Source organism: Thamnophis elegans, chromosome 8 (assembly GCF_009769535.1).
Source record: "Thamnophis elegans isolate rThaEle1 chromosome 8, rThaEle1.pri, whole genome shotgun sequence".
Classification (NCBI taxonomy): domain Eukaryota; kingdom Metazoa; phylum Chordata; class Lepidosauria; order Squamata; family Colubridae; genus Thamnophis; species Thamnophis elegans.
In genome coordinates, this window is record NC_045548.1 from 1,904,013 (window position 1) to 1,928,808 (window position 24,796).

Genomic DNA, 24,796 nt, shown 5'->3' on the forward strand with positions numbered 1-24,796 from the left:
AAGGCCACCTCATTAAGTCCATCGAAACAGTGAAAGAAAACATTGTCACAGAGCAAGACCTGAATAAAGTTTCCATCTAATTTAATATTTTTTTAAAAAAAATTTAAAAAATTGGTGAGACATCCTCTTATAGAGATCAGTGTTGCTTGCTCCAAATTAGACTTTCAGATTCAAGGAGGAAGAAAATTTGTTGACTCACTAAGGTCTATGCCCACAACTATATGCATTGGAAGTATTGGGAGATGTTTCTTTCAGTATTTGGACTTTTTTTTTTGGATAATATAATGATTAACCAACCATTCAAAACTCCAGAAATGTTGCATTAGCTGATGTCACTGGTTTTTCAAAAAAAAAAAAAGCAAGCAAAAATGTGAAGCTGGCTTAAAGCGGTTGAAGGTTGACTGCTAAAAAAATAATGAAAGTGAAAAATAGATGGCAGCTGCTAAATTTAAATCAAAGTGTTATAATACCACTGATCAAAAAAAATGTTGTAGGTGACAATGAACATGTTGCAGAAGTCAAATGAGGAGAGGGAGAGAAAGAGAAATCATTGCATAGTTATTAGTTATGAATTATAATTTATACGAACAGAATTTCTCCTTGTAACTACTATCAAAGACATTTGGTCATAAATATTTCCAGAGAAAATACCTGTTAACCCAAGTCAATTAATAATACAGTGAAATCCAGCAGTTCTGCTAGCGAGGTCTTCCTCTCTAGCTAGTCAATTATTGCCTTCATTTCAAACGAGAAGCTTCCTTTATATGCAACAGCCCTACATTTTTATGAGGGAGATCAAATACTCCATGGCTCAGGTTTCTTCTTTTTTCTTTTTTAAGAGAGTTTTTATTTCCCCAAAAAGCTGATAGTAGATCTTCTTTAACTTTACAGGATATTATTCTCCTTTAAGGTGCTTGCCCAGTATCACCGAAAGGCTTTATTTGGAAGTTTCGCAGATCTATCTATTGGACTCTTTAGAGAACAATCCTCATATGAAAATGCGGACATCAAGCAGAATGGACAATGCAAAGAAGTGGCTTGGACTCAGTTTTTGCTTTCTGATGAACCTCATTACAACTGTATTATCTGGAACTAGCAGACATCCAAGCAAAGGCCAAGGACAAAATCTCTCGGACAACTTGCTTCTTCATCAACGGATGAAGAGGAGTTGGGTGTGGAACCAGTTCTTCGTTCTGGAAGAATACACGGGAACAGATCCTCTGTACGTTGGGAAGGTAAGAAGCTGTATGTGGGATGGGGAATCAGAGATCTTTGGTCACGAGATGGTTAATGGTTTAAAGAATATTAGAATGTTTGTTGGGAATTTCACAAAAGAGATTTTTTTTTCCTAGTTGAGAGAGATGGGAGAATAGAGGATTTCTGTTCTGTTCTATATATATATTTGTGGACATCTTGATTTATATCTGAGAGCTTCCTGTTCGTGTCACCCTGAACTGAGAGTAATGGCTGTGTTGAAAGACTGTCAATGCTTTGCCTTTCTCCTAAAGATCAGCACTGACAATTACCAGCTGTAATTGACATCTTCCTAACAAAATCTCTGTCAGCCTTTATTTGAACTGCTTCCTGGTCCATGCACAGACTGGTGCAGATTGATAAAGAGAAAGTGGGGACAAGAGAGATTGTGGAGTCTTATTTTGGCTTCCTTCTGAAGGTCTTTGAACAAGAACTATTTCTGTATTCAGAACTTATTTCCCAATCATTGCCCAAGTATCTGTAGCCAAGGCTGAAGTGAAATCAAAATCATAGTGTCCTGCTGTTGAAAGCAGGAATTAATTTTTTCCTCTTACCTATTTGTTGATTTATACATTCCCCTGTTCCTAAACAATGGCAAACAGCAAATTGAAACAAATTTGGGATATTGGAACACAAATAGATGATCCCAGAGAGTAAAAGAAGAGGAAATTATGTAACTCACCCAGGATTTTAAGCTAGTTTTTATTTACAATATTGTTGCTGAATAGGAATGGCTGATCCAACCAGATTATTAATTTTCACAAAACAAGTTCTCTATTTTGAGAATCAGCACTGGCATAATGTATCAAGAGTAAAACATCTTATACCCAATTTTCTTTCAGTATCAGGGTTAGGCTAAATTCATGACATTCCCATTTTTCCACATCAATTATACTGTTTAGGTTCAACATCTATTTAATCATCTATTCTTTAATTTATTTAATTTCTGTGTAATATTTCAGTATCAGCTTGTAAACAAGCTCTGCAAAGTTTTCAGAGTTCTGTGTTACAAGTTATATTCAGTCCGAGTATTTCTGTCCTGTTTTTGCAATTCCCTTTGAACTATACTGGTTATTTGAAGATGATTTTGACTATTGTGAAGAGAGAGCCTTAAAGGATTTCATCTTTGTCTTATTAAGAATTGGGAATTCATAATTCTGTATGAATTATTCTCTCTCCACTGATTACATTTTTGTATATTCACCTTCATTAAAGAAATATTTAACACTGAGGCAAGGCCAATGAATCTGGGCTCACTTTTTTTTCTGTATTTATTCCATAGTTTTAACCTGCTGCTTTTGACTGAATAATGTATTATAGTTTTTGCATTTCTGTTTCTATAAACTAAAGCTATTTATGCAAGCTGTCTGGAAGTCCTGCTCTCTCAGTAGATGTAACCCAGATGTAAGATTATAAAATCCAGTCTGTGGGGTAAGTTAGAACTTGGCTTGGTAGTTTTGTACGAGATTTCGTACCACAAATAGAAAATTAAAACTTGGTAAATATCCATTTTTGCTGCTGCTGTTCTTCCAGGTCAATGCTAATATATGTTAAATAAATTTAACAAAATTTTAATTATTTTTTTGTAAGTCTGGAAGTCATTTTTCTTCATTGTTTTTATTAAGTGAGTTCCCAAGTACTTAATTGCTTTAACAGTAATACATTTGCTGTTTCTTCTTTAGGGAAACTTCATTTCAGTGTTGTTCTTTTTAATTAATTCAATATCCTTATACCAAACCATATTACTTATTAATTCTAAAGAATCCCTTGGATGAATAATTGTAAGTACAACTTCACCTGCATACAATATCTAGTTCTTAATTTTCCAGTTCGTTTCCTGATATATTTTTTTTCATTGTCATATCTTCCTTGCAAAAGCCTATTAGCCATGCTATGTACAAAAAATATGAAGTTAGATCTTCATCATACGTAGAAAATGCCAGTTGGGAATGACTAGGATTTCCTGGTTTTTCATCAACCTGCAATTATTTTATCTGCCATATCATTTACACTGTAGTTAAATCTACATTTGAAATTGTATATTCCCTTAAAATACTTGTTTCTGTCAAATTTTTAAAATGCATTTCAAAACTGCCCATATGGGAACTGTATGGGCTACTCAATAATTAAGAGTTTATTTGCAACTAACTCTGGGAGTTATGAAGCAAATTCGTTCAAAACGAGGTTTGCGAAGAATTATTTTAGCAATCTCGCCTTAGATGTACAAAATGGGGGATTTCAAAGGGCCTTTGCAGCCAACTATTTTGCAGTCCAATAAAACATGCAATCATTACTAATTTGTGCAGAATTGAGCTATCTTCTTTGCAGTAGCAGCATCTTGCGGATATGTCAATAGTGGGGAAATGTGATTTGTAACCATTCTAAAAGTGTGTTGTTACTGGGAATGTGACTCTTCTCAACGAGTTCGTATCACTGCCAATCAGTTTCAATTTTAACCTCTTATGCTGAGGCATTGAAGAATAAATTGCTTGTTTACAAAGTTGTCTGGTAAAAAACATTCATATACTTAATCACTTTTTGTAATTCCAGCAATCTGGTCACATAATAGATATGTCCAAAGAACACTATTAAACAATGTGTTTTTGGTCATTTTACAATATGATCCTAGTATTTCCCAAAGCAACCCTTTCATATTTGCTCTTTGTTTTTTTTAAACACATAATTGAAAGCCAAGATGGCGCAGTAATTAAAGTGCAGTACTGCAGGATACTTCAGCTTACTGCTAGCTGCAGTTCGGCAGTTCAAATCTCACCAGGTTCAAGGTTGGCTCAGCCTTCCATCCTTCCGAGGTGGGTAAAATGAGGAGCCAGATTGTGGGGGCGATATGCTGACTTTGTAAACCGCTTAGAGAGGGCTGTAAAAAGCACTATGAAGTGGTATATAAGTCTAAGTGCTATTGCTATAATGGGGTGAATCTCTTCACTAAAAATCATTGCATTATTTATATAATGTCAATACAAAAATAACAGGATATAGACAACAATTTAAGATATGCCTGTGAGTTTAAAAATAACCCATGAGGTTTTTGTTCCTATCATAACCCCGATAAATTGGTATCTTCATTCTGAAATGAGATTTATTTTATTTGTATCCCACCTTTATTGTATTTTTAGAAACAACTCAAGGCAGCTAACATCTCTAACACACCATTTTGCCTCCTATTTTCCCCACAACAACCCTGTGAGGTGAGTTGGGCTGAGAGAGAGTGACTGGTCACCCAGCTGGCTTTCATGGTTAAAGTGGCACTAGAATTCTCAGTCTCCCACTTCCTAGCCTGCTACCTTAATCTCTAGTCTAAACTGTCTTCTCTTATTTTTTCTTTAAAACTAAGATATGTTAAGTATATTGATATGGAAGCATAAATACCATCAACATAGAATGGAGTTTGCTGAAATATACCAAGTGAATGAGAGGAAGAGTGGGAAAGGAGAGAAGGAAGATAGGAAGAGAGGGATAGGAGAGAGGGTGAAGGGGGAAGATGAGGAGGATAAGGAGGAGTGGAATGAAGAGAGAGGAGAAGGAGAAAGGAAGGGGAAGTAGAGCAGGAAAGGATGATGGAGGGAAGAAAGGAGGTAGGAGAGAGGTAGAAAAAAGAGGTGTATGGAGAGCAGAAGAGCTAATAATGGGTTTTTATCTTTCTGGGCGTTGATGGCAAGAGGAACTGGTGTAATTACTACTTAATAGAATAGGATATTGGCTATGTAATAGTATACATGTGTTTATATGTTATGAAAATGGAAAATAAAAAAGTATATTTAAAAAAATCTCTAGTCTAAACTGGATCAAATTAACAGTGGCGTAAACTGGAGATCATTACCACACTCACAACCCAGCTCACGGGTGATTCCTTAGAGCAGTGTTTTTCAACCTTTTTTGTGCAAAGGCACACTTTTTTCATGAAAAAAATCACGAGGCACACCACCATTAGAAAATGTTTAAAAAATTTAACTCTGTGCCTATATTGACTATAGGCGGATGTTTTTCCCACGGCACACCTTACACTATGTCACGGCACACTAGTGTGCCGCGGCACAGTGGTTGAAAAACACTGCCTTAGAGCTTTAAAAATCCTTCAAAGTTACCTATAAATCATTTCTTAACTGTGGATTTCCCATACTTAAGATAAACACTTTAGTGAAGCTCATTGTGAATATTTCAGTGGTTTCCTTGGTGTATTGTTTCAGGTCCAAGATTCCTTGAGTAGCATTTCCAGTTAAAAGAGGTTGGAAAGGAAAGCCTGGGAGAGCTGTTGTCCCTCAAAGTAGAGGGTACCAGATTACATGGATTAGTGGTCTCAATCAATTCATATGTAATTGAGAAAGGGATGCTAGAAAGGTAGATGATGGCCTGGCTCTATTAAATTTTCCAAGATCAAAGAGGTCAGCTGTAAGAATTACATTCCAACCTTGACTGTGTATTTCTGTGGTGTGCAGGCACTAAGATAAGAATGCTATTGTGAAATAAACTTGTTTAAATCACTCATTAACAATGCTAACAGACTGCAAGTATGCATAGAAATATTCATTATAATGCATTACAAGGGTCAGCTTCCCCAAAACTACACATCTTGTCAAACCTTTCATTTATCTTCCCCGAAACCTTTTGTAAGAAAAAAACAATATTTTAAAACGTTATAGTAAAGTGCAACAATGCTACTAAATTCCTTAATGGGGCATATTCTCTTTCCAAATTACTTCCCAGGTAGTCTTATGGGTTTTAAACTGATCGTTTTTCTAAATCAGAAGATTCAGATTCAGATTCAGATTTAATTTATTTGTATGCCGCCCTTCTCCGGGAGGGACTCAGGGCGGCGAACAACTCAAAAGGGGAAAAGGGGATACAAACACAATACATATAATTAAAATTAGATGAACATGAGCTTTTTGTTCCAGTGTCCCAACAAGATATACATACGTCATATATATAAATTTAAAATTGATTTTTTTGGTGGTATCTAAATTGTTATAAAAAGTAATTTTCTGTATCTATAATTTTCATCTACAAGTGAATTGTATGAAAGGGATCCTAATTTTAAAGAAATGAGACCATTTTTATATAGCAATGTATAGGTCAGTGTTTCTCAACCTTGGCAACTTGAAGATGTCCGGACTTCAATCCCAGAATTCCCCAGCCAGCGAATGCTGGCTGGGGAATTCTGGGATTGAAGTCCGGACATCTTCAAGTTGCCAAGGTTGAGAAACACTGGTATAGGTGTCTGCATCTGGATTCAAACCACCACAGAGAGTTCAGAATTGTCCTGACTTGTATCTAACAGATGTGACCATTTGAAGAAAAAGAAGACACAATTCTAGGTTCCATCCTTTAGTTCCAAGGTTGCGAATCATCACAAGAGCTGCCTGAGGATTAATTCATTAGCCCGAGGGCCACAGTGTTGAAGACATTGATCAAAGAGTCACCAGCGAATTGAAAATGAAGAGTATCACAGCAGGCCATTTGACGTATTTATTTTTAAAACTCTACTGTGAATTAGCTTTATATCTTTCTCTTTCTTTCTTTTCTGTCTTTCTCTTTCTTTCTTTCTTTTTTGCATTTTTTTTGGACATTTGTCTTACAACATTTTTCATTAACTAGGATAGCAACATAAAACCTGGCAGATTTATCCCCTCAGAAGTGTCAACTGTGCTTGAACATTATTTTCAATTCTGCCAAGAAATAAAATGTTATTGGCAAATCTCAAAACCCATGTTTTGTCTTCAATTTGGCATGTGTTGCAATCTCAGGAGAGGCTATAATTCTGCAAAATTTAGTTCAATTTCAGATTGCTTTTAATGGAATGTGGGCTGAAAATTGATTAAATAGATCAGTGTTTCTCAACCTTGGCAACTTAAAGATGTCCGGACTTCAACTCCCAGAATTCCCCAGCCAGCATTCGCTGGCTGGGGAATTCTGGGAGTTGAAGTCCGGACATCTTCAAGTTACCAAGGTTGAGAAACACTGAAACAGATGCTGTATCACACAGGAAAAAACAAAAACAATTGCCATTTGTTGTCTTTTTAGTCATAGTTAGTGGAAAGCACAGGGATTTTAAGGGGTTGAATCAAGTTAAGATTTGAGTCTAAGCCCCACCTATTACCTTCATCACAGGTGGAGTAGAAACCAGAATCAACCTCCCTGAGATAGGGATCAGTGCTTCAATCAATATTTCCCAAACTCAATAAATTTAAGATGTGCGGACTTCAACTCCCAGAAATGCTTGCCGACTTAGGAATTCTGGAAGTTGAAGTCCATAAATTTTAAAGTTGCCAAATTGAAAAACACTTGTTTAAATTATCCTTAGATCTGCACGTGAGCCACAGTGGTGCAATGGTTAGAGTGCAGTACTGCAGGCTACTTCTGCTGCCTACAGGCTGCCTGTAATTTGGCAGTTCAAATCTCACCAGGCTGAGAGAGGAGGAGAGAATGAAAGGAAGACAGGGGAAAGAAGAAAGAGGTAAGAAGGGGAGGATGGAAGGGAGAGAAAGAGAAGGAAAGAGGGTAGGAAGGGGAAGAGGAAGAGTAGGAGTAGGAGAAAGGGAAGGGAAGAAGGAAGGGGAAGGAGAGGAGGAAGGAAGAAAGTAGAGAAGGGAGGGAGAGAAAAAGGAAAGGGAAAGGAGAGGAGGAAGAGAAGGAGAGAGGGTAGGAAGGGGAAGGGGAAGAGTAGGAGTAGGAGAGAGGTAAGGGAAGAAGGAAGGGGAAGGAGAGGAGGAAGGAAGGAAGTAGAGAAGGGAGGGAGGGAGAAAATAAAGGGGAAATAAGGTGGTGTTACAACAGGAGAAAGGGATGGCAAATAAAGCAACCCAAACTGTATATTATAACCTATTAAATGAAATAATAAATGTATAAGAATGATAAATGTAAAGAAGAATAACAATCATGTGAATGTATACTTAAAATGGTATGCAAGAGAATTAAAAAATAAAAAATAATTTGAAAAAAAATCTCGCCAGGCTAAAGGTTGACTCAGCCTTCCATCCTTCCAAGGTGGGTAAAATGAGGACCGAAAATTGTGTGGGGCAATATACTGATTATTGAAAGCCTGGCTCACAGAAACAGTCACACATTAGACCTGCTTTTATACCAGGGTACTGACTATGATATCTGGAGTTGGGTGATATTAACTATTAATCCTTTGTCATGGTCAGATCACTATCTGTGGATGTAGCCATGATGGGGTCCTGCACCATGGAAGGGAGGCATTTTTCACCTTCCCCAGCTCCTGAGACTTTAATTGTGCCTCCGGGAGGGTGAAAACTGGCTCCCCTGGGCTCCAGAGGCCTTCCGTTTCCGGCCTTCCAGAACTTCCAGGAGGCCCATTTTCCCCCTCCCCAAATCTCCGCACAGGCCCTGCACTTACCTCGCACCCAAAACAGGCTGCGTGGAGACTCCTGGATGGGCAGGGCGGAATGGGCATGGCCAGCCAGGGGTGGGATTTGGAGGTTCTCTGAATCGGCCATAACATTAGCTACAGGTTTCCATCTCCATTTATTGAATTTATAGGCCGTCCAATCCCAGAGGACTCCGGGCGGCTTACAGAAATAAGAAATATTAAAAAGGATTAAAACAAAATAAGACACAACAAATTAAAAGAAACACAACATGCATTCCCCCAAAGCATCCCACCCCTGATATCAACACAAATAATATAGCAACAGCAGCTACTACTACCTTTGATGGTTCACCAAATAACTCTGATAGCTAAAAGATTACTCTTCAGAACAGTGGTGGGTTTCAAAAATTGTTCGAACCTACTCTGTGGGTGTGGCCTCCTTTGTGGGAGTGGCTTGCCTCCCATGTGACCGGATGGGAGTGGCTTGCTGCCCATGTGACCGGATATGAAGATGCTGACGACACTTGTCAGAACCACCTTAAATTACACAGCACTGGCATGCATAAGAATATGATGTAAACTTGTTCTTTAAAAGGCATCTTTGGTTTGCGTTAAAACAACTTCAACACACGCAATGTTCTGATTGCACCACAAACGCAGTAGCCATCCTTACCTTTCACAGAGGCACTGAGTTTTATAAATAGGAGCATGATAGTGCAGAATAATCATATCCAAGGACCAGTGGTGGGTTTCAAAAAATTCTGGAACCTCTTCTGTAGGTGTGGCCTGCTTTCCGGGTCCACTGGTGGAACCTCTTCTAACCGGTTCGGTAGATTTGACGAACCGGTTCTATTGAACAGGTGTGAACTGGTAGGAAACCCACCTCTGCTTCGGAAGGTATATTAGTTGGTCTACCACAACCACCATTTATTTTACAAAGAGCAAGGACCTTCCATGGGCCTCTTCTAGAAGACTATGCCAGCTGAGCAGATTCCATTCTGGGAGCACCAGGAAGACTGTGTGTAGGAGGATGTTCTGAGTTGTTGAACTGATGAGTATTAACATGAAAGAATTGATCTCACTGTGAAGCTTGTAGTTCTAAGGGGGAAAATCCGTAGTCCCATTTACACTGCTCTTGTGCTGGCTGCAGCTTTAGCTGTTTCTTCATTCGCCTAATTCCACAGAAATATTTATACAGTAATCAAAATTTGTTTTTTTAAAGGAGTTTGCTTTTAAGAGTATTTTATGGAGTTCTCAGGGTTTTTTTTCAGGATGCATTAAGATGCATGTTTTAAATTTTGATTGGGAGCCACCGAGAGCTTGTTATAAGACTGTATAAATATTTTAAATACATAAACTATTTGCTGAACAACTCAACTATTCCAAAAAGATTCACTCTAATGAGAAGCAGGAAGGATGGAGAGGTTGGGGGCTTTAATTAGTTTATTTGGCAGCATTACGGTGCTTTAGTGCATAATTTGTAACAAAAATTAAAATGACATGTTACCATGCGCGCTGTCTTAACATCATTCCTGCCCTAAGGTTTTCAGCTGCCTATTCATGAGCTACTTAGTGGCTTGCATTTGTATTTTTTTATATATATACTTATCAAATGGTTTTGTAAAAAAAACAACCCTAGAATTATATACAAGTGAAAGCAAGGAATTGTAAAATCCAACCAAGGGTATAGGATGAGGTTATTGTGGCCAAGATTAATGTGCAAATAGGTCTTCCTTTGTAAACCTTGAGATTCAGTCGCATTACTAGACATCTTCTAAATTCAATAAAAGGAGCAGTGTTTACTCCTCGTTTTTCCACTTTTTTTTTTCCTATCAATGCACGTGAACTCTGGGAAGGCAAACAAAATGTCTATTCAGTCTTCTATTGCTAATTACGGTTGCACAAGCTTTTAATGAAGCCAGAAATAAATTTTATATTTATTCAACTATTTTTACAAACAGTAACGGTGGGCATGTTATTAATTGAATTGTTCTTGTTTTCGTAAAAGATAATGGTACTTTATTTTGCTGATCTACATTTTCACCTCCCAGATTATCAGAGTCTACTCAGAACTAATTAATTACTGTGCAATGTATTAATTCATTAACTGCCTTTAACATTGTATCGTGTATTATCAACTTGCAGCTGTGTGCCAGTACATAAAGATGTCCCAAACAATTGTATTTACCTTATCTTGTATTTTTCTTGAATAATGTCCACATTGTAACTTCATCATTTCTCCTTAGCTTCACTACAGTATATTCTGTGAAATAAATTCACTGCCACATTGTTATTTCTGTACTTTAGATTTAATCTAGGAAACACTGATTAGGAGTGGGATATTACAATGCAAAGAAGCAATAGATTTGGCATCAAATATGTGCACTGCATACATAGCAGCTTTGGGTTTTTTTAATGACTTATTTCATGTATGTATTTTTATGATTCACTAGATGATTGGAGTGATGGGGAAAAGGACAGTAACATGGAAATTTTTAGTGCTTTTTGCTAGCCCCAGTGCTTAGTTTTTCCTTCACCATCAAGGCCATTGTAGATCAAGAACTATATATTTTTTCCAAATCCAAGCTATGGTGTGCTTCCACATTACCCTTTACCTGCCATTTCCTTAAAACAGACTTCAAAGTTTCTTCTATGGTATTTAGATACCTCCAGAGATGTGATAACTCATAATTAGATAAAAGTATTTCTGAGTCATGTCATATTGCTGAAATATTTTCCTTAAGAAACTTCCCTACCTTCCCATTGTGCTATCCCCTTAGTGTCCAGCAAAGACAATTTAAGCTTTTTCACCTTCCTATATCCATTGCTCCTGGAAGCATGAAGCCTGAAGATGATGAATGAGACTTCGTTTAAACGTCACCAAGACACCTCCAATTTTACGCGGGAGAAAACCCGAATAACCAAAGACCTACATACTAACACCCGCGAAAACCTCAAAAAACAAATATGTACATATGTACTTGTACTTGACGCCTCTTCACCCATCGTGGGTATAGGCGACTTCCATGGAAATTTGACGCCACTGTTTTCGGTCCTGGGCTAGGGTTGTCAGGTGGTGCAGCCAGTCGCTATTATATGATTTTTAAATACTTTTAGCGAGAAGGGCCTGCTTCCCTGTTTGTAACCGATATTGTTTAGCCCTAAAAACGGCGATCCATGGAAGCTGTTTCGGCTGGATATACCCAAGGGGACGCCAGTCCCAAGGGTCGACAGAGCCCGATTGGTGGGAACGGCGGGCACCACATGAAGGCCGGGTTGTCGTTTGATAGTTGAGAGGCTTTGCAATAAGCGTTGCAATGTATATTTTGCGCATCAACTATCCTTGCCCGCCCACTGTACATATGTATGTATATGTGTATGATTTATAACCCTAGACTTCCAGGGGAAATGGAAGGCTTTGCTCCTTCTCTATGGGATCTCTATTAGTGATAGTTAAGTCATCCATTCACGACGGTAATGGGCAGATTTTGCCTCTTTTACAATATTTTTTCCTAAATGCCGCTGTCCTCGGTAGGAATTAGTCATAGCCATTCATTTCATGTGTTCCCTGTTCTGAGTGTCCCCCATCGCATCTTGTTCCGTAGAATCGTGCGAGATTTTATTTATAGCTCAGCCCTTCAGTTACATTTCATAGTTATGCTACCGCAAACTTGCCCAGCCTGACAGCTTCAGTGGGCTTTCGGAGAGCAATTGTGATCCTTCATAGCAACTATATTTGCAAAGGATGATGGAAGGTTGCCAGGTGGCATAAGGCTTTGGCTACCATTAAGGGACATGACATTTTCAGCATCATAAGAAGGCTCCTACTAGTTCAAAAAAAAAACTTGCAGTCTAAAGTTTATACAAAAACTTCACAGTCTGGAGAGAATATGGCACAAGAGGAATGCAATAACTAAAATCTGTAATGTATATTTTTGATATTGTTTATTTGGTGAGGACGGTCACAGATTATTATTTATCTCACAGCCAAGAAGAGTTGGTACTTTTTTCCTGCATGAACAGCGGCTGGTTTGGGTGTTTTAGATTTTTGAATGTTTAAATTATTTGCACATTGCCGGTCAGTTCCATAACAGGACAAATCTATGAAAATGATTCTTTAATTTATTCTCAGTTCTATACTCAAACCCTGAGAGTAATCGTAAGTCTGAATACTTAATCTTTGCTAAGAATGTCTCTTCTTTCTCCCTCCTCTACTACTTCTAACCTATTAACCCAGGGAACCTGAATATACATCTTATTTCTGAGTAAATTGAGTTCTCCAGTTATAAAATATTATTTACAACACGTCAGTTTCCATCATTAAGGATCAGTGGAATGTGGAACACAAAACAGTTTGTCAACTAAAGCAAATGCCACAAAGCTGCTTCTGTTGCTGCTACTGCTGATGATAATGGAATAATGATAATAATAATTGGAAAAGGCAGCTTTACTTGGAACAGCTCACATTCAGCAAAGATACCTTTAATACCATAAATCAGCAGTAACTGCCTATCACGGGTGCTTCAGAAGGATTTGGTCAATGAATAAAAATGCATATCTAGTCCAAACATCTGGCTAACTGTGCGAACAACCATAATAATAACTCCTGCCAAAATTACAATAATTAAACTTGCTGGTCCTTTTGTATCATATGATCACAAACCTCCTGCAGCAGATTCATTAAGTGACTCCTGGTGAGTATTGTGTACCAATTCTATTCCGTTCCCTTTTTGTAGCTCCATTCTGATATGGACAGAGGAGATGGATCCATCAAATATATCCTTTCGGGAGAAGGAGCAGGAATTGTTTTTACTATTGATGACACCACTGGAGACATCCATGCCATTCAGAGACTAGATCGAGAAGAAAGGTCTCAGTACACTTTACGGGCCCAAGCCTTGGATAGACGAAGTGGCAGACCAATGGAACCAGAATCTGAATTTATCATCAAAATCCAAGATATCAACGATAATGAACCCAAATTCCTAGATGGGCCATATGTTGCTTCAGTTCCTGAAATGTCACCAGTGGGTAAGGAAAACTTAAAGAACATAATATGTGTTAAACCTTGCTGTAAATACACTTGATAAATATTAGCTCTATACAAGTGGTGGGATTCGGCCAGTTCGCACCTATTCGGGAGAACTGGTTGGTAACTTTCTAAGCAGTTCAGAGAACCGGTTGTTGGAAGAAATCTCCTTTTGTTTTTCCCCACTTTACAGGGCTAATCCTGTAAGGAAGGCAGGAAGGAAACATTCTGGTGGTGTTTCTAGCCTAATCATTATTGACCTGCTTACAGAAACTGCCTCTCCGGTTAACCCTTATTACCATTGTAACAACTAAGGCGAAGCGCCCATCAACCTGAGTGACGTTGAGTTGGCCATGCCCACATGATCACATGGCCACTGAGCCCCACCTACCCAGCTCGTCATTAGGGCAGAGAACTGGTTGGTAAATTATTTGAATCCCACCACTGCTCTATACCACCGCTTTGACAAAAACAATTGGGTTTGCTTGTTTGTCATATATACCACCTTTTATTTAAGAGCTTGAGACATCACCTATAATATTTCCTGCTCTTAATTCAAACAACTCTGTGAAGTAGTTTTGATCCAGTGAGCTTTTGCAAGTCTGTCCGCATCTAGTCCAATTCCTTAGACACAACACAACCATGCAGAAGAAAGAATAAGAATTTGATGTACAATTTAGACTAATTTCAGGCAATTCGGAGCGCAAGGTAGGAAGAAGAATGGTAGTTATAAAGGCTGGCCTTTGTGGAATAAACCTAGTTTTTGTGAATGATCTGCTGAAAATTTTGTGCCGGGATGACCAGCTGTTTCAAGAAAAAGATCTTATTGTATAGCATTAAGTTCAAATCATCTCTAGAAATAAGAAATCTATATTCTCATTAGGAAATGGGAATTAGGAAAAGTGGCCTTTTCATTTTCATTGCACTTTGCATTAGTTGAGATAGATTTTTCATCAGCTGACAATACAGGAGCCCTAACGGAGCCATAAGCAACAGTGTTTTGTGACACTGTTTTGCCTCTAGGATTAGAAAGATATACAGATGGTTGTAAAAATATTTCTGAGAGTTCCCTCCAGTTTAATTATAAAATAATGGGTATACTTTAAATATACATTTTAAAGCAAAAGAAATTAAGATCCACATTTAACAGAGCATACCTTATATATTGACCTGAGGTGGCGCAGTGGTTAAATGCAGCACTGCAGACCACTTCAGCTGACTGTTATCTGCAGTTCAGCGGTTCTAATCTCACCGGCTCAAGGTTGACTCAGCCTTCTATCCTTCCGAGGTGGGTGAAATGAGGACCCAGACTGTGGGGGCAATATGCTGACTCTGTAAACCGCTTAGAGAGGGCTGAAAGCCCTATGAAGCGGTATATAAGTCTAACTGCTATTGCTATTGCTATTGCTATTGTTTCACTATATATCTCTTCTTGATGAGTAATAAATTTGTGCCTGTCACTCCCGTTACTGCTAAGAACTCACGTGTGCAACATTCTTAAGAATCAGAAAGAGAATCTTCCTATGAGAAAGGTTGCAATTCATTGGTTCTTGTTAGATCTCTGCGTCTTTTCTCCCCAAATCTAACAAGGCTCTGCACTGTCTTCATCAGGCACCTCTGTTATCCAAGTGACAGCAACAGATGCTGATGATCCTACTTACGGGAACAGTGCCAGGGTAGTCTACAGTGTTCTCCAAGGACAGCCATATTTCTCTGTGGACTCCAGAACAGGTAATTTCATCCAAAATCATTCCCAAATGTGACATCCGCCCTTAGCTGTCATGGTGTGTTCAGCTTGGGCTTCATCATCAAAAGCCAAATGGTCACTAACCATGTCCCCTCTTGTACTTCACTCACGCACCAAGCTCTAAAGTATTGGGCGCACCAATACAAAATAATTGTTCACCAGTTTCCGGGGGGGGGGGAGCATTGGCATCTCTTTAAGCAGTGTAGGTTTTAAAGCATTTTTATGTAACAGCCTGAACATCCAGTCAACATTTCTCAAATGAATCCAACAACAATGTATTGACTTTCTAATGGCATCAAATATGCATGTGGTTCAGATGAGAAATTCAATGTTTATTTAAAAAGAAATGGCATTACAATTAATTAAATAAGTATTTGTCTTAAATTATTATGTCAAAATGCAAATGTGTGTTGCATCTCTGGGAAGATAAGGAAAAAAAAGTATGAAATGTTTCAAATAGTAATTGCCACTTGATGCTAACTGAAAAGCCTGCTTGCAATGTTTCTTTTACATTTCTTGTTGAAAATTAAATTCTACTTCAAAAATAAACAGGATCTCCTTCTATAATAAAAGAAAATTCACTGTCTTCTGAGAGAACCCTTCATACCAATTGCTTTGAGTAATCAAAAATTACAAAATTAGTCCCCAGTTGATAAAAGATAAATTTATTTCTTGGAAATCTTTGAAATAATTATTTGAAAAGGCAATACAGGTAGTCCTCAAATTATAACAGTTTGGTTAGTGACCAATCAAAGTTACAATGGCACTGGAAAAAATGATTTAGCAGTTTTTCACAGTTACGACCAATGCATCATCCCCATGGAATCATGATCAAAATTTACACTCTTGCCAACTGGTTCATATTTATGACCATTGCTGTGTCCCAAGGTTACCTGATCACCTTTTGCAACCTTCACCTAAGAAAAGTCAATGAGGAGGCCAGATTCCCTTAACAACCAGGTTACTGACTTATCAACGGCAGTGATTCACACAACGACCATAGCAAGAAAGGTCATAAAATGGGGCAAAACTCACTTAACAAATTTCTCACTTAATAACAGAAATTTGGAACTCAATTGGTCATAAGTCGATAACCGCTATATTTTCAATTCAAGGCTAATTCCTGTGAATTTGGCATATGATTATTTAATAAGTTGGGGGTTTTTTCCTATGTTATTCTCCGTGGTTTCCCTAGGATTAATTAGGACGGCACTAATGAATATGGACAGAGAAGCAAAAGAATATTATGAAGTTATTATCCAAGCCAAAGACATGGGAGGACAGCTGGGAGGATTAGCTGGGACAACTACGGTCAATATTTCTCTCTCTGATGTTAATGATAATCCACCCAGATTTCCACAGAGTAAGTACTGTGCATGGTTAGTATTTTGTTCTCTTCCAGCTTCTCAATGGAGCTCTCAATTTGATGGCATGCTTCGGCTGACATACTATTATTTGCTTGCTACCCAGTAAGCATTGGCTATAATCTGAAAATCTTTGAGATGTTATATAAAGAAGAAATAGTGATTTTATTTATTTTGCATAATGACGCCTGTTTTATATTTATTTTGTATTTATCAACATGCGAGGCACATCGAAAGTAACAGCAAGATAAATCCCTGCACTGAGAAGCTTACAATGTAAAGCGAAAAGCGAGAAAGAAAGAGACATACAAAGATAATGATCCTGAAAACGAAAACATGTTATGAAACATATTTATTCTTGTAAAATAAATCCGAAAAGCGTCCAGCATCTGAGGTGCTGAAAGGGTTTAGCCACAGCTTGAAACAACACGGGAGCCTCTTGCTCTTTAAAATATTTACTTCCCAAATATCTAGGCGAAATATCTTGATCTGGCATTACGTGAAATGGTGCATATTTCTCTAGAAAAAGGGGTGAAACAGAAGGAATGTGGGGAAAATAAAAGGAATTGTACAGACCCTGGGTGATGCGAAAGAGAAATGATGATAGATATGAGAACAAGGAGTTAGAAAGAGAGGGAAAGGAATACAATGAAGGAAGTCAGTTTGGGAGCAGAGCAACTTGCCATAGCCTTAGCCATAGCACTTAGACTTATATACGGTTCACCGACAAATGCGCGCACGACAAAACCGCGGCGACAAAACCGCGGCGAGAAAAGAGCGACATCAAAATCGCGCCCACAACAGCGTGCCGACAAAAGCGTGCCTTCAACAAACAACGCAAAAACAATGTAATAATCCTAACCCTAACCCTAACCCTAAACCTTACCTTAACCCTATTCGCGCTTTTGTCGGCGCGCTGTTGTCGGCACGCTGCTGTTGGCGTGATTTTGACGTCGCTCTTTTCTTGCGCGGTTTTGTCGTGCGCGCATTTGTCGGGTCACGGCTGTGCCAGAAGAAAAACCAACTCCACCAATCACTTCCATGGTGACAAGACTGGTGACAGTCCCAAGACAGTCTCAGAGCTATGCCAAATGTCTGATGCTGGGCCAAGTGAATCTTACACAGGCGCATCTCTAAGACAGGAAATGAAAACATTTCTATAAGGGCAGCTTTGATTGTGGGCCTAAGCTCTAAATAAGGCGGGCATCTTGGTTGCTGCAACAGGTATCCTTTGACGTTTTCCACCAGCCCAGCCTAGGCTAATCCTGCCATTGTGGCAAGGAAGGGGAAACAGCATCAAAGCCCAGCACAGCCACAGGGTTCCCAGGACCTAGTCTTACCCAATTCTCATATTTGTCTAAGAAAAAGGGAGGAGATCTAGAGGCAGAAATGACAGGACTGTCACTGTAGGCTTAAAAAAAATTCTGAAAGAAAATAGCAACCAATTACTTCCATACTGTTAAAAAAAGCCATACAGATGTTTCTCTCTTGTATTCAAGGCAGTCAAGTTCTATTTGCAGGAGACAGACCTGTGTGCATGAATGATTACACAATTGCAAAAAACAAACAAACCAACAACTCATTATTTACCACTGTTTCATCCTGTTAATGTTGGCTTATGATAATAAATTTATCTAATTTTTATCACATAATTTATTTAAATTCTCCCACGGAAATCTTTAGGAGTTTTAACTTTGCTTGGATCGTTTTCCAATTTATTTGTTCTTGGCAATCATTATCTTTTTTTCCTATTTATTTCTCCAGAACATTATCAGATGAGCGTACTGGAATCTGCTCCAGTCAGTTCCACCGTGGGTCGTGTTCTTGCTAAAGACTTGGACGAAGGTATTAATGCGGAGATGAAATACAGTTTTGTGGACGGGGATGGACTGGATGTCTTTGATATTACCACTGATCTTAATTACCAAGCTGGCATCATCACTGTGAGAAAGGTAATCAGTTTTGTTTCTCAAAAGTGTGCAAACACTTTTGAACGCAGCGCTCTCTGAACATACCGGGCAAATCTCTTCTGGCCAGCTATTTGATTTACTGAAGAACTGAAACACAAACACACCATTGCAAGAGATAACTCTTTTTCCATCTTTCAGATTAAATGCTGATAAAGTGAAGGATTCTGCATGCAGGCTATTAATTTGCCAAGGGACAAACAAATTGCTTTTTTTTCTGCAGTAAACTTAAGGAAGGATCTGTCCATTCCCATTTTATTTTCTCCACAGTCTAAGTGAAGGGTTAGATTGAAAGGTAGAGGCCTATCCATGGCATTCTAGGCCAAACTTTGCTAGCTCTTATCCAGAAAGGACATGATTAGCATCAGAGGGAATGGTTAGCATAATCAGGTCTTCCCTTCTGATATGACTGTGACGAGAGTTTGCAAACTTTCGGCAGGGTTAACAGCTAGCAGTGGGACATTGATGAAAGAAATAATCCAGACTGGGAAGAACTGGTACTCTTTTCACTTCTCAAATTCTTGGTTATATGGTGGTGCACTGCGTTGCATGTATATGTATACAATTTACATATAGTAGCTGTCACAGAGATGTGAATGCATGCTTACAATTTTCTATTAAACTTGGATCTGACATTGCTTAGCGCATGAATATGAAAATACGGGTAGAGAACAAAAATAAACTTCTTCCAAATTAGAGGTTGTTTCTAAACCAGCAACTTCTGGAACTAGCAAACATTTTCTTTTGATCAAGGTCTGTGCCAATTAAAAGGATTCCATTTTGCTAATATTCAGCAAAGTATCCATTATGTAAAAGTAAAGAGCACATAACCGCTGCATTCTTGGAAATTAAGCAACCAGCTGGAGGCCTCATAATGTTGTATAAGATCTTTGCAACCTCCATTTCCAGATCCACTTTTACGAAGATTCTCTGGTCATTCCTAGAACTTGTTTTGCTGTTGTCACGAAGATTCGTTTCAATTATCCTTTTACTGTTATGCATAAAAAGTACAACGTTACATATCAGTGCAATACAATTATCGGTGTCATTTTCTTCTGAGGTAGAATATGCCCAGCAAAAAAGCATGAAAGCTCAGCATGGAATAAAAATTGATCTGCAAAACGGAGAGCCTAGCATGTTGCTTTTCATTTTATTCCATTTCTCTGTAATAAAGACCTCTCTTTAAGAATTCAGCAAAGATAATAAAAGGCTTATAAACTAACCAAACATAATATATTTGAAACTCATTAGTTCCACTGGAATGCTTAAGCATGTGCATAACTCCATTAACATCAATGGGATTAATAGTATACAAGCACAGATGATTATAGCCATTAAAATGTTAAAATGTGCAGCCTATACATTATACACTTCTGGTATACTCCTAATGTGATTGCTTCTACTAATCCTTTTTTAAAAATAATATCTTTATTCAATTTCAAAGTCAAACATTAAAATAAAAACTAATATAAATGGGAAAAGAAATAGCAAAACGAATTAAAAGTGACAAAAAACCCACTACAAACATATTTGCAACAAAGATGACCTCCAACTTTCTTTAAATCTAGAGATAATAACAGTTCAACTACCTCTGTCTAAATTTAACCTAATAATACCAATATCTTAGAATATTAGTAATCCACTTTCTAAAACATCAACAGTCAGAAAATATTCTTTTCTTAATTTTACTAAATTGTAAAATTTTAAAATGAAGATACTATTATTGTCAAATAAATTATTGGACAATAAATTGTCAAATGAATCATATATTTTAAAAAGCTACAATATTTGTCTAACCCCATCAAATCAAATCTAATCCTGAAATCCTACAGTCAAAAATTGATTTTTCTCCTTGACTTGTAAGAAATCGAAGTCTCCAAGTCATAAAAAAAAGCTTACCGTATTTTTCAGAGTATAAGACGCACCGGTGTATAAGACACACCAAGATTTCAAATGGTAAGTAAGAAAAAAAGTTTTTGTCCTTTCTGGCCTCCAGGAGGACTCTGCAGTCTACAGCAGGGCTGGGAAAAGGCAAAAATACCTTTGTTTTTGCAAAAAAACAACTTGTTTTTCACTCATTTTTTGCAAAAAAAAACAGGTGTATTTTTGCCTTTCCCCAGCCCTACTGAAGCAGGCAGAGTGCTTCTGGGGCCTAGGGGAAGGAAAAAATGCCTCAACTTTTGCAAAAACTGGCCCGTTTTTCAGCCCTTTTTCACAAAAATGGGATGTGGGGATGGGGCTTCAGGAGGCCAAAAATGGCTGTGTTCGGTGTATAAGATGCACCAACATTTCCACACTCTTTTAGGAAGGGGGAAGGGCATTTTATACTCCGAAAAATACGGTAGTCAAATCATTGGCTCTGAGCAAAACAGTTTCATCATCTTGGTTACTCCATTAATTTCAAAATCTATTCTTCCATTGTGGGTATATCTTTCTATCTTCAGCATACAGCAACCTTTCTACCAATGTCATATATAAAAACAAAATCCCGTGTTTTCTTTCCAACTGCTTATCTGCCATCCCTAAAAGAAAATCTTCAGGTTCCAATTTTACATCTATTTTCAATTTTTTCTGAATCCACATAAATATTTGATTCCAAATTTTCTTAGCTTTCCTACATGTCCACTAAAGAAGATAAAACATTATTTTCTAAATTCTAGTCTTGGCAGAATATTTATTTTATTGCGTTTAACCAGTGTGGTTCATCAGAACTATACCTGGCTTTTGAGCAGGAATTTACCGAAACTCATGCCGCTATTTTTTCATTAACAGAATGGAAAGAACTAGAGATTCCAAAACATTTAAATGACAGAATGAAACAGATCTCTCAAACACCATCAACTTAGGATCAATTTAGACCAGGGGTGTCAAACTCATATCCAGCCCACGAGGTGCTTAAATCTGGCCCGCAGGACCGGCTTGGAAATATCAAGGGACTAGCCCACAATGCCTCTGCAGCCAAAATGATGCAGGAGGCCATTCAGGCTGAAAATGGGCCATCTGGGCACCTCACGGGGCCTCCGCACACCCTGTTTTGGCCAGCAGGGTGTGGCAGGAAGCATCCGTCCTGTCTTCTCCCAGTTCCCTGCCCCGCTGCCACATTCAGAGGAGAACTACAATGGTCATCCGGCCCTCGAAGAATTCCAGTTTGACACCTCTGGCTTAGACAGTTCCACAGTATAGATTGAAATAGAAATTCAATTGGAGTGATTTTTTTTTTTTTTTACGATATTGATAAGTAGGGGGAAAAGGTTCATTTCCGCTGCAGAGATTGCCTTACGATTTGTCTTTTATTTCTTCCTCTCTTTTTCCAGCCACTGAGCTTTGAGACCAAGAAAACTTACACTTTAAAAGTAGAAGGTGCCAATCCACACCTTGAAATGCGTTTCTTGAATCTAGGTCCATTCCGGGACACGACAACTGTGCATATCAGTGTGGAAGATGTTGATGAACCCCCAGTTTTTGAGCCTAGTTTTTATTTTGTGGAAGTGCCTGAAGACGTGGACATTGGGACCACCATACAAATGATAAACGCCAAGGACCCTGATGTGATCAACAATTCAATCAGGTTTTATTTTTTATTTTTTCCTTAATCATTCTAATTATATGAACTTCTTGGATTCACAGTTCGCTTGACTAATAGGCGTTGGAATACAATATTGAATTGCATATTCTTCTATTGCTTGAGACCAGTTTATTATCATCATATTATTTGTTCGAATCCGAATCAACATTTATTCAGGCCTGTGTCTTTCCAATACAGGAAAGCTAATTTACTACCATTGTAGTATAGATGTCATGGAACCTGTAGGCCTCTATGGAATATCAAAGAGATTTCATATGCTGAAAACGTAGTTTGTACAATCAGTATTCTAGCTGATTGCATAATTTGTGCAATCTATCTCTTGTCACGTCTTTGCAAGGCAAACATAATATATGGCTCACCATGTTATCCCAAAGGATATACAAAGGATGTGTAAATCCCTAGAAAAGGGAAGAGTGAGCAATTAGGGAAAAAAATATCTTATTTCAATGTTAACAGATGGTTTTTAGGAAATGGGTAACCAATCTTTTCTGAAAAAGGCAACATTTTTATAAATCAAAAAAACAAAATGATATTTTCTTCTTTGGCAGATATATTATGTCATTTTACAATAATATTTTGTAGCTGATTATTTTAAAGTGTTATATGGTATTTATTAACAAACTAGGGATTATATATAAATTTAATAGAGGAAACTTCTGTATACAATTTGATGCATGGTCACTTCCATGCAATCCGGTATCCATCCATAACCAGATCTTTGTTACGTGGATATCAATAGTAAAGTTGAACATGCAGTTGTCTACATGTCAACAAGGAAAGAGACTTTATCCAGGGGGGAATCATATATTTTATAAGGCACGTTTGTATGTGTGTGTTAAGGAAATAAATTCCAGATCTGGAATATATTACTATAAAATCTCCAGCAGATTCGGATGTTTCACTCCTCTTTCTTTTTTTATATCCTTTAATTAAAATATCAACTTTTAGAATGAAAAAGAGGGGTATGTTATGATTGTAGGAATTGTAGGGACTGCATTTGCAAGAGAAGATTAAAAACTGAACTTGAAGGATATTTACATGAGTAGATTTACATGAAAAAAGATGATTTGTTAATCCATTCCCAAACCATTTAAGACAGTAAAAACAATGAACTACATATTAAAGACAAACTGGCAATGAAAGTAGAAAATAGATGTTACGTGGTCCCAGTAGATGGGATTCTACATTTTATCAACTCAGTTCTCTATGTGTGCTTGTACAATTAAGTCTCAATTAATGTGGCTAATGAATCTCACAAAATGGTCACATTATTTGAATCCTGACTAATCAAAGGAATATTTTTGTGGAAAATGGGGTAATTGGTTCTAGCTCAGTGGAAATAAATTAAAATTTGTAAACATACATTTTATATATTTATTAATAAAATCCTACATACCAGTAAAAAAGGGGGGGCTAAATCTGTATCCAAAGAGTACCAGCTGATTCCTACATTCTGCTACAGTTCTTCAAATTCGCCTCCTCTTTTTTCAATCTTGCTTTTCTCCATTTTGCAAAAACAATGATTTGCATCTCAACTCTACCTGTGCTAGCCTTACCCTAACTGAATTTTGCCTCTTATTAAATATGACCTGTTATCAACTTATAAATCACACTAAAGTGTATTTTGCACTATTTGAACTCACGCTATTCACAACCTAGCTTTCTCTAAAAATTATTCTAAAAGATAAGGTACACACTACAGATTTAGCACAAGATAGACTTTGGCCTAAATCCTGAAACACTCCATAATCAGACCTGTGAGGTGAACAATGTTTCCTTCCTATGGTTTATTGGAAAGTACTCCGCCAGAGATGGAGTGTAGGAGAAAGATTCTGTCAACATAACTTTACAATAAGGTTGGAGCTATATTTCATGTCTGGAATATCTTGCAAGACTCTCAACAATCTCGCAAGGCTGATAGTACACTTGCCAAGAAACTAGGAAGGGTTCTTTCTGAGATGTTTCCTATTATCTTGTTCCTTCTGTGGACTCAAATGCCACTTGTCTCACCATTGCTTAATTTGCTGCTCTTCCTTTTGTCTTCCAAGGTCATTCTCACATATTATTATACAAAGTCTGCTTGCAGATAGCAGTAGCAGTAGCAGTTAGACTTATACACCGCTTCATAGGGCTTTCAGCCCTCTCTAAGCGGTTTACAGAGTCAGTCTATTGCCCCCACAGCCTGGGTCCTCATTTCACCCACCTCGGAAGGATGGAAGGCTGAGTCAACCTTGAGCCAGTGAGATTTGAACCGCCGAACTGTAGATAGCAGTCAGCTGAAGTGAACTGCAGTACTGCACTCTAACCACTGCGCCACCTCGGCTCTAGATATAGATAAGAACATAGATATCCTATGTTCTGATCTATTTAGCAGTCTGAACCTACTTTAAATGCTGATAGGTAAAAATATTGAGCTCCGGATAAACTGAAATAAATGGCAGCAGCCTTAGAGGCAAAACCATGGCATTTTATATTGCTTCCTATATTCAAAGTAAATTATG

General features: G+C 37.8%; 1 protein-coding gene across 1 annotated transcript in view; it reads left to right on the forward strand.

Annotated features, from left to right (window-relative positions):
• The first annotated feature begins 992 nt into the window (after positions 1-992).
• CDH20 (cadherin 20) overlaps positions 993-24,796 on the forward strand; it is a 42,144-nt gene continuing 18,340 nt past the window's right edge. Inside the window, exons 1-6 of the mRNA XM_032222828.1 lie at positions 993-1,235; positions 13,339-13,633; positions 15,243-15,362; positions 16,574-16,741; positions 18,507-18,694; positions 22,024-22,277. Of these exons, the coding sequence (XP_032078719.1) occupies positions 993-1,235; positions 13,339-13,633; positions 15,243-15,362; positions 16,574-16,741; positions 18,507-18,694; positions 22,024-22,277 (1,268 nt within the window). The remainder of the gene's footprint in view (positions 1,236-13,338; positions 13,634-15,242; positions 15,363-16,573; positions 16,742-18,506; positions 18,695-22,023; positions 22,278-24,796) is intronic.